This window comes from Hippoglossus hippoglossus, chromosome 17, assembly GCF_009819705.1.
Source record: "Hippoglossus hippoglossus isolate fHipHip1 chromosome 17, fHipHip1.pri, whole genome shotgun sequence".
NCBI lineage: Eukaryota > Metazoa > Chordata > Actinopteri > Pleuronectiformes > Pleuronectidae > Hippoglossus > Hippoglossus hippoglossus.
The window spans coordinates 6,910,271-6,924,440 of record NC_047167.1 but is presented as its reverse complement, the minus strand read 5'-3'; the positions used below and the strand labels follow the sequence as shown (position 1 = coordinate 6,924,440).

Sequence of the window (14,170 nt, the reverse complement as noted above, 5' to 3'; positions counted from 1 at the left end):
ATTTTTCATTACAGAATGAAAAAAAAAAAAGATGGCGCTGGAAAAAATACCAAACTCAAGGTTTCAAACACCTGAACTAAGACGGTAATAGTAATTAATATTAGGCCTACTAACATCTGCATGTTGCAATTGGGAGTATTTTAGCATGCCAATATTAGCATTTGGCTTTAGCACTGAGCTGCTAGCTGGAGACTTCCGTTTAACAGCACAGTGATCCTTGAATGTGTAACTTTGTATTAGCAATCAAATATATAAAACAATGTATGTTAAGCTGACAAAAAAGTGAGTCTTACTCATCCCTTTAAATTTTAATATTGTAATAGTGTTCTCTGCTCAAATTTTCGAACACTTTCTTTTGGTTAATAACATGTTGTGTGGCCTCCGTAACCAAAATGCTGATAACTATTTCCATTAAATACTTTAACCAGGTTTGACAGATAACATTGTTTCAATGAGTATCAGTTGGACAAACATGGTGTAGTTATCTACAGTCTGACAGCACACTGGCAGCCTGATAAAGTCCAAGTGATAGAATTGTGGTGGATGTAGATTAAAGGAAATGGTTCAATATCAAATGGTGGTAACAGCGTTTTGTTTGACTTAGCTTCGTTAGCAAAGAGAACAATAGCTGGATAACCCTTCAATATTTTAACAGGACAAATAAAATAGCAGCTATCAATGCCTACAGACATAGTAACAGATGATGGTGTTGGGGGATAAAATATACCATAAAAGTAAAAGATTATGAACTCATCAGTGAGCATCAAAAATACACAATAACTGATTTACGGGGCACTTTGATAAATGCAGGATAAGTTGTGAACATCCTGCCGGCCCTCTACATCTTCCTCCACCCCCTCTTCTCCATAAAAAGAGGAGGGGTAGGAGGACAGGGATCAACTCAGCAGACTCTTGATACTGTTTACACCGACACACAGCAGCCAGTGCTGGAGAAGACTGGACTACCAGAGGAGGTGACTGGAGCGTCTGGACCACAGACCTGGAGCTTTTGTTTTTATCACATTGGCACCAGTGACAGAGAGGACTGTTGATGTTGGAGATGACTGGACTGTCTCTGCAGGAACAGCCTCCCTCCACTTTGGGAACATTTCTCTGTCCCGAGAGCTTAAACGTTTGTGGGGAAAGTCTGATCTAAGAGGCGTAAACATTGGAGAATTTCTACCTCAGTCAGGAGTTAGGTAAGTAAGAGTTTAAGGGGCCGTGACTGGAGGACATTTATTGATGGATTTAGGGACTGTATGAAAATTATTATGGTGATGAGTCAGGGGCTGAACAATTTGTTTCACTGCAGAGGGGCCCTCCAAGGTTTATATGATTTTTGTGAACTCTCCTCTCGATTAAAAAAGAAGCACAACAGGTCAAAAATAATGTAACAGAGATAAACTACTAAAACTTGTTTAACTGGGCACACTCTATTTGACCTGAATGTCATAAGGAAACTTATAATGTGCATAACATGCAACGACACGGCCCACATTAATAACCAACTGAACTGTTCTCTGCTGACTATGGAAAAGTTCATATCTATAAACTAGGCTGAAATAATAAGAACTAGAAAATTCCTCCTGCCGAGAAATTTTGAATGTGTGCCGAGTCGTTGCTGCCGTCTCGAGAGAGACATTAATAAAAGCTGCATGATTAGGTTGGTGAGAGAGAGAGAGAGAGAGAGAGAGAGAGAGAGAGAGAGAGACAGAGACAGAGACAGAGACAGAGAGAGAGAGACAGAGAGAGAGAGACAGAGAGAGAGACAGAGACAGAGACAGAGAGACAGAGAGAGAGACATTAATAAAAGCTGCATGATTAGGTTGGTGAGAGAGAGAGAGAGAGAGAGAGAGAGAGAGAGAGAGAGAGAGAGAGAGAGAGACAGAGAGACAGAGAGAGAGAGAGACAGAGACAGAGACAGAGACAGAGACAGAGATCCAAAACCTTGGGAGCCAATCCAAACAGCCAGCAAAACAACAAACAAAAATATTATCAAACGCAAAGGCTAACGATAAATCTGACTAGCTACTGGCTTGTATGGCTGTCTACAGACTGCCATGTGACCCGCTCAGTAGTTATCCTCAATACCTCAATGCATTGCATATTGCAATATTGCAATGCATTGAGGCACACATAATTTAGGCACACATAATAAAAGACTCTCCTCTACTCCCCCACAAAGTCAAACTACCCAATTTCAGCCAAAAGGTAAAATTACACCTTCCTCCCCCCCACCCTCTTAAAAAGATTATTATAATGTTACGAAGGGAGCTAAAGCAACATAATAAATCCTGGAGCCTAATATTCATGTGGTCAAATTACTGTCACATACTGTCATATGAGAGACCTGCACACAGTACTTTTTTGCTATTTGTATTCCAGGCGTGCTCAAAGAGGATCAGTTGTGGCCCCCGTTGAATAAAAGCCATATTCATAAAAAAGTCCAGGATGAAGACTCATCTCCTCTGCTTGGGGTTGCTACTCTTGACGGGTCACATCCTCGTGGCCAGTGGGCAGCTGGAGCCAGAGAAACAAGTCCCCCAAGACCCTCTTCCCGTGACCCAGAGGCTTGGGCTTGTTGAGAGGGACGTGCAGGGTCCTGTGAGGTCCAACATCACGATGCCCCGTCGCCGGCTACCTCCCATGTGCACTGGACCCACGGAAATCCGAGACACCTTTAAGTACATCAACACGGTGGTGTCCTGCTTGGTGTTTGTTGTCGGTATTATTGGCAATTCCACTCTTCTGAGGATCATCTATAAGAATAAGTGCATGCGCAACGGGCCAAACATCCTGATCGCCAGCCTGGCACTCGGGGACCTGCTGCATATCATCATTGGCATTCCCATTAATGTTTACAAGGTAAGGTAAAAAAGCCTATACCTTAGAGGCCTATTGACAGAATAATGATGATGATTTTCTGCACTTATTAACACATCATTTTCAGCTTATTTATAACTCCCATTCATTTATATAGATTTGTTTTGTTTCACCCTTACACAAATAACCATTTAAGGTAATTTCCTAACATTTTGCTGCATATTGACACACACATACCAGAGCACACACATACACACTCTTGAGAGGGGGCTTCCAAGTCATTTTTATTACTTCACTGGATCCTGAGCCCCGCTATATCCCTGTGTCTCTGGCATGTTATTATCTGTCAGGTTTTTTTCGTGTGTGTGTGTGTGTATGCATGTGTTCATGTGTGTACTTCTATCCTTGTGAGGACCCATTTGAACCGTTGGACCTTACAGAGATTTGGCAGGTCCTCACTTTCTGAAGCACCTTCAAAGGGCTGTTTAACGGATTTGGTTTTAGGGTTCAGGTTAGAATTAGGTTGAGGTTAGGGTTAGGGTAAGCTTCAGGTTTTGGCATTTTGTTGTGATGTTTAGGGTTAGGGGTTAGAGCTAGAGGCACTTGGAAATACATTATGACAAGAGAGTCAGAGAATCCTTATAAAGAAGTATTTGTGTGTCTCTGTGTGTGTGCGCCTGTGTGTGTATAAGCGAGACAGAGAGTGAGAGTATCTGTTTATTTGGGTTAGGGGGCAGGCATGTTAAAACAACTGGTCACGGTTGCATACCACAGCAGAGACAGGAGACTCAGGGTGGTATGGACAATCTAAAGGGCCTAAAGCCAGCGAGCAGGAAAAGTCCCATATTTATTTCTTCTTCTTACACAAGCTACCGTACCTCTCTGCCTTACCAATGCTCTGTGGTCAAGAATCCTCGCGGTGCTTGCAGTAAAATATTAAAACGTTAAACCCATAAAAGGTAAAAAAAAAATCAGAATGTTCAAAGAAAACCATAAATTAAAGTTCATGCACATATGGGCTGAGTCTAGAAAAACAACATGAAGCCAGACAAAACTCAATCATCAGCCCTGTCTGTCTCCGTCTCTCTCCAGCTCCTCGCAGAAGACTGGCCGTTCGGTGTGGCTCTGTGCAAGTTGGTGCCGTTTGTGCAGAAAGCGTCAGTTGGGATCACAGTGCTGAGCCTGTGTGCTTTGAGTATTGACAGGTAAACGGCCGAAAATAACCCTTACTTTGATATTATCTTCTATTTTTACTTTCTAATGTTACTAGAGTCAGGGATTACAGAAATGTTATAGAAAACGTAACCTTTGACCTCATAACTACTTGCTGCTTTTAAATGTGTAAATTGATTCTCATTCTAACTATGAGCTTGGAATTTCTTTTCTAAATTGAAATTAAGTTATTTATAAAATGTACATTTCAGTTTCGTCAGCTCGAATAAAAGATGATAATGAAATTGGTTAATCAGCTCGATTGTGTCAAGGTTTCTGAAATTTGTAAAATAGCACATCTTTTAAACGTATACTCTAAGATGAAATTATTAAAGGAATAGTTCAACATTTTAGACAATGCACTTATTTGATTCTTGTCAGGAGTTAAATAAGAACATCAAAGCCGCTCTCATGTCTATTCAGTAAATATGAATCTAGAGCCAGGAGACGGTTAGTTTAGTTAAATGCAAAGATAAGAGCGAGAGAAAAGTGTAAAGGTAACAAATCAGCCAAGAAGCACCTCTAATGTATTTATCCATTGGTCTCAGTAGGAAAAGTTAAATCTAACCGTTTCTTTACTTAATATTAATTGTTTTGTGAACTGATTGCACATATGCTGGATTTTCAGGTATCGTGCCGTGGCCTCGTGGAGCCGTATCAAAGGGATTGGCGTTCCAAAGTGGATGGCTATTGAGATAGCTCTCATCTGGATATTATCCATCATCCTGGCTGTGCCAGAGGCAATAGCTTTTGACATGATCACTATGGACTACAAAGGAGAACACTTGAGGATCTGCTTGCTACACCCAATGCAGAATACCGAGTTTATGAAGGTGAGGGCGAAAGGGCTTCACGGTGGAGAAAAATAGTGCATGTTGACACAGCTGCGCATGCTGAAAAACCTGCATGCACATGATGTTATATATACTGACACGTACACGCACAAAGATGCAGATGTGCAAGTTGGCACATTAGGCTGAATCTTGTGTGAATGATGCACTCACAGTCGTTCTGTGAAAGCCTCCAGGACAAATCAGTTGAATCCAGTTTACAGAAATGAGATTATGTTGAAAAGAAATTCAAACAGTACATGTCAGGAGTTATTGCTCCTTGGGCTGACAGAAAATCCTGCAGCACTTGCATGTGTGTGTGTTTTAACTCCACTGAGATACTTTGATAAATTGTTTTTGAAATGTAAGTCAATATGTCTGAATTTGAGACACACCCTGGAGTCCCCCCCCCCACCCCCACTATTTCAGACAGAATATACGGTACACCCCATTAAATTAACTTCAGGCCTTTTAATGTTCAACCCAAGCTCTTAAGTGCAGATGTCAGTGAATGATTCTGTGCTGTTCTCCTATTTTCTCTCTATAGTTTTATAAATCAGCAAAGGACTGGTGGCTGTTCAGTGCATATTTCTGTCTACCATTGGCCTGCACGGCTATTTTCTACACCCTGATGACCTGCGAGATGCTGAGGAAGAAGAATGGCGTCCAGATCGCTCTTAGTGATCACCTCAAACAGGTTGGATGATTTATTTAACTCAGCCTATTTGTTATTCATTGTAAAAAAAAAATCATGTTGAGGGTTAAGAAATAATGTGAAACTATACTAATATAAGAGCAGGACAGGCACACAATGGACGTATACTGACACAAAACTATAAAAACACAAAATGAAATAATGTCATGCCTTTGAATTAACAAGCTTGTTGCAGTTTGATGTAAGACATAATTTTCCCTTTAAAATGGATTTCATTTATTTTAAAAATATTTTAGTTTCCAAAAATCTAAATTTCAAACTACTTTGTGGCCAGGATTTCACCACGGTTATTTCATTGACAAACCATCAAAGTAGTTACCGTCCAGTGATTAATGGATGTTTGTGTGTGTGTGTGTGTGTTCAGCGGAGGGAGGTGGCTAAGACAGTCTTCTGCCTGGTTCTGGTCTTTGCTCTCTGCTGGCTGCCTCTGCACCTCAGCCGTATCCTGAAGCTGACCATCTATGATGAGAAAGACCCAAACCGCTGTGAACTTCTCAGGTATGGGAGGAAATACATTTCCCATAGTGCACATGAAAAGTACCATAAATGATAGAGATGATTTGAAAGAAAACGGAATCACCCCCCAGGACAGAGGACATAGAAGACTGATATGTCTCTGTCACCTTTTTAGTTTCTTCTTGGTCCTGGATTACATCGGCATCAATATGGCATCTGTCAACTCCTGCATCAACCCCATCGCCCTCTACATGGTCAGCAAGCGCTTCAAGAACTGCTTCAGGGTAAGTAACTCTGCTTCAATGTAAAAATGTCTTAAAGAAATATATCATAGACTGTATGGACGACATGACTGCTCTGTAAAAGTGAAGCCAAAGCGTCTTGATTTCCCCCTGGTGGCTGGCTGCAGAATAGGTCATAAACCTTGCCTTCTCCATGTTAGTGGATGGGACATTCAAGTGTTTTGTTTTAATCAGACAGCTGAGACTGACTCGCCATTGGTCAAGTGTATATCGACAGCACCTGGCAGCTCCACAACACGACCACTACTGTGCAAACTCTTTCGTCTAAATGTCTAAATGTCTTAATGACGTCTACATGACGTCTTTGGCACAAGATGGTGGCATTCCTATGTGGGATATTTTAGCTTCATTTTTGAAGGAAGAGGAGATGCATCGATCCATTTTTATTTACAGTCAATGAAAGTGATTTACATTTTGGAAACTATGTCTGTGTATTTTGTAGCTGGACGTTCATAAAGAAGATATCACTCTATTATGTGTGTATGTAGCTAAAGGCAGCAGCTGGCTAGCTTAGGTTGGCATAAAGGCAAGGACAGAAATAGCTATCTTAGCTTTCTCTGAAGGAAACAAATTACAATTACCAAGTTTTATAAATAGCTGACTGCGACCATGTGTATTAACTATATAGGAAACAAAGAAGTAAATACAATCAGTTGTGGGCCAGACGCAGTAACCAACTAGCTGTTTGATTCAGCTTCATGTGGAACAATCTTTTTAATCTTCCCAAGAAAGTTGATTCCTCAAAAATAATGTCATATCAAAAAACCAAACAGGAAAAATAAGGAACCCCCTATTTCACATCCATCTTTTACCAAGTTTTAAATACAGTCATACTCATCTAATTATGTGCTTTCTCCTTTGCCTAGCCTATTGCTTACTGTCGTTCTCACCACTTTTGTCCCCACTCTAGTCCTGCCTGTGCTGCTGGTGTCTACCGGCCGAGATGTTAATGGATGAGAAACAGTCGTGCATGAAGCTGAAAGTCACTGATCGGGCTTCTGACCAGAGCAACTCTCGCATGACCAACAAATCTACCACAGCATGAGGAGAGGCCCAGAAATGAGAAAGGAGGAGGAGATATGATGACAGCAAAAAAAAAGAATAAAAACAACAAGATATTGAAGTATAGCTTGCTGACTGTGGATAAGTGCTCTATCCTGCCTCATCTACAACGTCATCTGAGGTCCCCTGCGACTACTAAAAGACATTCCTTTGGAAATCAGCCCTCATTTTAACCTAAAACTCTGAACGTTTATCATTATGGGGCGCTGAACATTCTCCTCCATCCAAGAGGAAAAAAAGCATCAGTGCACTTCAGAAAAAGTGTGAGAAAACACAAAATATTGAGAACCAAGAAGGTGGAATGCTCAGCACAAGTTTATGTAAAATTGGGGGTCAAGGGTGAATTAGCAAAGACAGTTCCTCAGGCTCCGAGCCTGGATAGTGAATGTTACTTTGATGTTATGAATCTTGTGATAAGTTCGGCGTTGCATGGACGATACTCGAGTGTGATGCTGTTACGTATTGCCTCCACACTCTGCAGAACAAATTTTTTGTTTCCCTTAAAATGTATGTATGAACTGAGCATTTTTCCATACTTAATCATTTGTTACATTAGTGCCTTTATATATATTGTCTCTGTGTCATTCTCCCAGTATTACTGAACTACTGATGTTGTGTGTTTATAGGCTGTGTGACAACTCAGCTGTTGTATTATACTGTTCAATATTGGGCCTTTTCATGAGGCTGTATGTGTTTCGAGACTGTATTTTCTCAACATTATCTTCAGCTGACCTGTACCTCAGCTGGTGTGGCAATAAATAAAAGGATGAATAAAATAAATAAGAAAGTAGTGCAGCATTCAGTTCTGTATTTTTCTTTTAAAGAAAGAAAAAGGAAAAGCATAATTTTTTTTTAGCCACTATCAGTTCAGACACTCTCTCATAACCATTTATGGCTGAGTCTTTTAGCATTGCCTGTTATCGTGGCCTGATTCTGTGTGTGTGTGTGTGTGTGTGTGTGTGTGTGTGCGTGTGTGTGCACATTTGTCCATGTGGTTTTGATTTAAGTGTGACAGCAGGCGGCATCATGTGATGGTGAATGCTAACACAGGACGTTACTGTGATCTCTTTATTTTTCTCTTTCTCCCCAACACACACAGCCCTGACCTGGGAATGTTCCTTTAGGCTAAACCAGTGTCACGCATGTCACATTAACCGTCAAAGGAGCTCTCTGTCCTGTGACTACCCCTCCTCGACTCATCTCTTCATCCGCTTTCCTTGGCTTCACTCTTTTTCTGCCTGTTATTTTCCTACCTCTTCTTGCCCTACCCTTTCTCTCTACATTCCTGTCTCCACTTCATCCCAAAACCCTTCTGCCTCTGTGCCTCCAATACGTTTTCAAACTATTTAGTGTGGTTTGACATTAAATCAAACCCACCGGTGGTGAAAGCAGCTCTAACTGAGAGAAATCACATTCAGTACATTCCATCGTAAATGAACTCCTTTTCTACTCCCAGCAGAAAGTCAACTGATGTATCTGCTTGTGGATACTGACACTGAGCTTCTACTGACATGATAGAACAATAATTATGTTGTCATTTGCTCTTTTCTTCTTACATACAGGTGCAACGTTCTATCAAGGCTTCAACGCAATTTATGGAGGACGAGCAGTGAAACTCTAACGTCACTTTTATTGGTAGTAGGAGCCGGAAAGTGAAGATGAAAACTTGAAGCAGATAAATGCCAAAAGGTTAATGAGAGAAAGTGACCTGTTTAGTAATAAAAATTACTCTAAGGTTTTGATAAATTCAGCGTGTGAGCTTGGCTGGGATCTTCTCTTCACTCCACAAACACTGTGGTCTCACTTAGCCCACTGAACTCTGGATGGACCAGTAAGGCTCCATGTCCTTCTCCAAACAGAAACACACACACACATTCTTGTACTACTGTCTTCGTGAGGACACTCATTGACTAGATGCATTCCCTAGCCCCTTACCCTAACCTTAACCAGGACCTCAGAGATGACGTTGTGCCTCATTAGTAGGATTTAATTAGGAATTCGTTACCCAACAGTACAGCTTTCTGTACTTTGCTCGCTCTACAAAACCAAACAATGTAACTTCACCTCCGGGAGAAAAATGCATAGTGAAAAAACAGGTACAGGTGGCGGCGTGCACCTTAGAGTTGTTTGCTATCAACTGTAAACCGAGAGAGGAAGAAAACGCCAACCATAGTACTGGCTAATACCCTCATCAACAGTGGACAAGAAGATTTTCTCCAACCATAACTCATCCAACTGACACATAAATTATCTGAAGTTGATGCCGGTGAAGCTTTGCGCAAGTTTCGTCATCCATGGAAGGTTCAACTTCTTCGGCGCTGGCTGCAGGCGTGCTGCTAACGGCTGCTGCAGGGGACTTGGCTTTCAGGCTATCAAACACTGTTCAGCTTTTAGATATATTTTGTGTTTAACCAGGGGCAAATATTGCTGATACTTTTGAAAAGTGTAACCACACTTCAGATCGCTTTCAGCTCGCCTCTGACTCCAATTATCAACACCATTGCCTGATGCACACCTTTCCAGAAATGTAGCGTTGCTTGCTTCGTAGATACACAAGCGCATAAGTACAAATGCTTAGGCCACTTGCATAGACTCTCATTAGTTTGTACTCGCTCTCTCACTGATTGATTTAACAGGAATCAGTGCTTGGTTGTACCAACGTAATCCGGGCAGTACCCCTAAAAGTAAAGAGCTCGGTACCCAACCTTATATGCATGGGACTGGGCTTTGGTCCCCATGAGGTGTACTGGTCCTGACAAGGTCTTTGTTTATGCTGGAAAAGTTCCCTAAAGAGGCAACAAAAAAAAGTACACACACATACGTGAAGTATATTTGGACGCCACATATGGTTCATTCTTGCCTTCCAACAGTTTCAGGAGCCAGCAGAAAGTGCTGCAGCAGGGCTGGACCGGAGGGCTGATAGTTTTGGGTCAGGGTCTCAGGGGTTGGGGAGTGAACAGACATGGTTTGGCCTCTTTCACTGTCATTTTTTCTTTTAAATTTTGTATCCTCCCATTAGCATTTTTACACAGCAGGTTCAGCTGGACTTCCCCCCAGCAAATTGCATTCAAAAACAGCATTTGTATGAACATGATGTTTGACTTAACTTTCAAATATCTGAGAGGATGCACATAGCATTGTCTAGTATATCATAATTTCCCATCTAAATCCTATAAGCATTTAAACTGATATTTATTGTACTTGTACAGCTGTCTCTGTTCTCACATACCTACCTTCTTTGACTCTCCCGCCTGTCTTTTGATGTCATCTGAAAACACTGAAAGATATTTAACAGTTTAAGAGCATGTGCAGTGTTGACGAATAAGACTTACTGGCCTTCTTCATTTCAGAACATTTATTCTGAATTGATAGCATAAGGAGGAGAGCTTTCAGTCTGGCATAGCCTCTGCTCACATTTGGGTAGAACAAAGAAAATATGCTTTCATTATGAGCATGGACGGACATGTGTGTCTGTGAGTTTTTGCCTGTGTTCTGCTCAGCCATGGAAATACTTCAAGGGAAAAATGTTGAATCAAGTTCAAACTTAGACACACCGCCTACAAGAACACACAACAAAGGTATGAGAGCTGAAGTCGCTGCATATGCATGTGAGTGTGCACGTGTATGAGACTCATTGTCTAATTTGATGTTCTGTTTTTGGTCACACACAATTGATTTCACACTCATTGGAATGGTTGATGAATAACACTAAACATATTAATCACACCCCTCCACAGATTAACAGATGAGGCCAACAACAGGAACTCAATAGACTGAAAAACCACAGACAACAACTTTTTTATATATATATATAACAGGGGCTGTTCAAATTATCTTTGCAGAAACTCTTCCTAGGAACGTTTGCAGGAACTCTGCGTTTCCACCACTTCCTCCCATCAACCCTACTGTGAAGTCTATGCCTGCAAAACACATGAACATGTACAGATTAAGCACTGATCGAAGACGACTTTTCCGTGACTCGCTCACTGACTTCTGGCTTTCGTCTATGCTTAAGCGGTGTATGTCTCTCCGACCGAAGACTCCAGTCATGGGCAGTGACAGCACGGGCAGGGTGTGCACAGGCAGACAGGTTGGTAAGTGACAGACAGATTCGCCAGCCAATCATGTCATTCGGTTGATGATTGAAATGAATAGTTTCAGACGGCTTTATTAAGTGATGGTTATCTGGACGTGAAGAGGATTTCAAAAAAGTTTTTTCAGGAACAATTTATCAACCCTACCATGATTGGTTGAGTACTCTGCAACTCTGTACTCCTTACTTTAAGTCGAATATTTCGGGTGTTTTGAATACGCTTTTTTGCTAACTCAATAATCCCCTTTGCAAAGCAGTCAATCACGTAAGGAATTTTTACTGTAGATCCTGTTGTTGTCTATTATTGTTGTGCACTATTCTGCATTACCACCACCTGGTGGACTGGAGTGGAACAGCTTGTTGTAGCCTTCAGGTGATGAGGCATCTAATTTGCCTGATCTGAGATTAAGCAAATTAGATTATATTAGTCATCTCCTTGGGTTTATAGACCGTAGTAATCATTGTTACACTGTTTTTATTATTCATTTATTTGCCAATTCCTTTCTTGAATTATTTGCTCTAAACCTGCCTGTTACAGTTTTCCAGAGAGCAAAGTAACAGACCAGAACCCAAAGAAAGCCAGTTTACAATAGACAGCTAAAAAAACAAGCATATATTTACTTACTATTTGATCGTCTGGAACTCATGAAGTTTATTAATTTTGACAGAATTGTTCTCTGGCAAAGTTCAACTTTATAAATTCGGGGACAAGGGAAAATTGTTTGTTTTATGTTTTAATATAAGACTAGAAAGTCATAAACGATATATACATTTAAGATGACCCTTGTGCTCGCCCCAAAAAAATCTGTCCACCCAACCCTCAGCCAAAAGAAGATTTACAATACCCTCCAATATGTTTCCACCCTCTTCACACCTGAGAATTTTTCTACAGTCCACAATCATTTCAGCTTTACACAGTATGTATGTGATTCATTTTCCTGACAGGGCCCTGGGCTAATTATATTATAGTATCTTAACTAAATAAACTGTACCTGCTTTCCAGCATTGAATAAAAACAAACTCATTTTGTGATTATTACATCACAACTAAAACTGATTTTACCTCAGAGTTAGGATCTATTTAATTTCTTCTCAATAACAATACCACTCTCCATCTCTCTATCTCAAACACACACACACACACACACACACACACACACACACACACACACACACACACACACACACACACACACACACACACACACACACACACACACACACACACACACACACACACACACACACACACACTCACACTCACACATTGTAATAATCACACCCTGCCCTCTGCCACTTTATAAAAAAAATAAGGGAGTTTTGAGCCAAACCAGCACATTCTTGAAGTTGTCTATGTTGCAGAAGTGAGGGAAAAAAGAAATGAAAGAATGAATGGGAGTCGCAGATTATTTATTTATTTTTTCAGTCTTATCAGATCAACTCCACCCACTTACATGGGACGTATAGAGATCAGATGCATGCTTGCTGTTCCTGGCACATGTTTCAAAGATTCAAATGTGAAACTCCTGGCGTTAATTTGACTCTTACAAAATGAAATTCTTTGCCAAATGTGTCTATCTCGCAACATTATGCATACTCATAAATCATCTCACATTCTTCGGTGTTGAAAAGAACCTCTGGGGAGAGGATAGAACACAATTAATGGTGACTTTTGTCAAAGAACCAATCACGCATATTCCATTCTTATCATGTATTTGTGTACATGTGATGGCCGAGCACGATGCAGGATGTGCGACGAAGTTCACAAAGGGGATAGTTACGCAACAGCGGGTGTACAGGGACAGCAGGTCTGGCTGCGGAGGCCCCACTTCTCATGAGAGAGCTAATGACTTCCATGAAACAGTGGTGACAGTGATCGCATAGAATGTAAAAGACCCCTGAGTGTTAGTGGAACCCTCAGGGTGGATGGTCACATAGGCTTCTGTTCCATTTGTTGTTAGAGAAACCAAAGGAGGTCAATGAGGGTTTGGATCAGACTTGTTGTTAAGGGTGTCGGTGCAAGATTTTGCCACTAGGGAGCATCAGGGACTGGAGAAAGTGTCTATCCGCCTGGCTGCAAGCCTTTTTTGTAGGTTTGCCCATTTTCTTGTCTCCATTTCTCAGCCTATATTCATAACACTCACTGTCAATGGTGCCAAACAGAGCTTCATCATACTGCAAATCTTATTGAGTTTAGTGGAAGCAGCTCTAATGATTTAATATGCCATTTAGTGAGCTCATCACACACATCACACACTGGCTGTCCACCCTCATAAAAAACAAATGGTTGTTTGCAGATCAGCTGCATGGCTCTCTGCTGCTTTACATTGCAAATACGCCCATGTTTACATTTGCTCCACACTGACAATGATCACTATGGGTTACCTTGACTCACAACACAGGTAACCAATCAGATCTCATGGAGGGGGCAGTTCTCTGACAAAAAAAAGAAAGAAGAGGAAGCAATATCCTGACAAGGACTGAAGGGAGCAGGGGAAAAAAAATCAACACGATCTCCACAGATCTGAAGTATGTGTGGCACTTTCTGGAGACTGGAACAGTAACTGATCCCAGGTCAGGTCTGTGAGCACATGAAGGTTTATGTTTTGCCAAGAAGGGATGAGAGCAATTTCCGTTCCTCACTTGGATCCTCCAGGCAACTGCTGCTTTGCCACATA

The 14,170-nt window shown here is 41.2% G+C and overlaps 1 protein-coding gene across 2 annotated transcripts; it reads left to right on the top strand.

The window, feature by feature from the left end:
• Positions 1–922: 922 nt before the first annotated feature.
• On the top strand, positions 923–8,170 carry ednrba (endothelin receptor Ba). 2 transcript variants are annotated; one of them, XM_034613709.1, is made up of 8 exons: positions 923–1,195; positions 2,386–2,865; positions 3,916–4,028; positions 4,664–4,868; positions 5,413–5,562; positions 5,945–6,078; positions 6,212–6,320; positions 7,249–8,170. In XM_034613709.1, exons 2-8 carry the CDS (start codon positions 2,452–2,454, stop codon positions 7,381–7,383), a joined length of 1,260 nt encoding a protein of 419 aa, XP_034469600.1. In that variant the 5' UTR covers positions 923–1,195; positions 2,386–2,451; the 3' UTR covers positions 7,384–8,170. The 2 variants fall into 2 exon arrangements, with proteins under 2 accessions (XP_034469600.1, XP_034469599.1); XM_034613708.1 differs by having other exon boundaries at positions 923–1,199.
• The last annotated feature ends 6,000 nt before the right edge of the window (positions 8,171–14,170 follow it).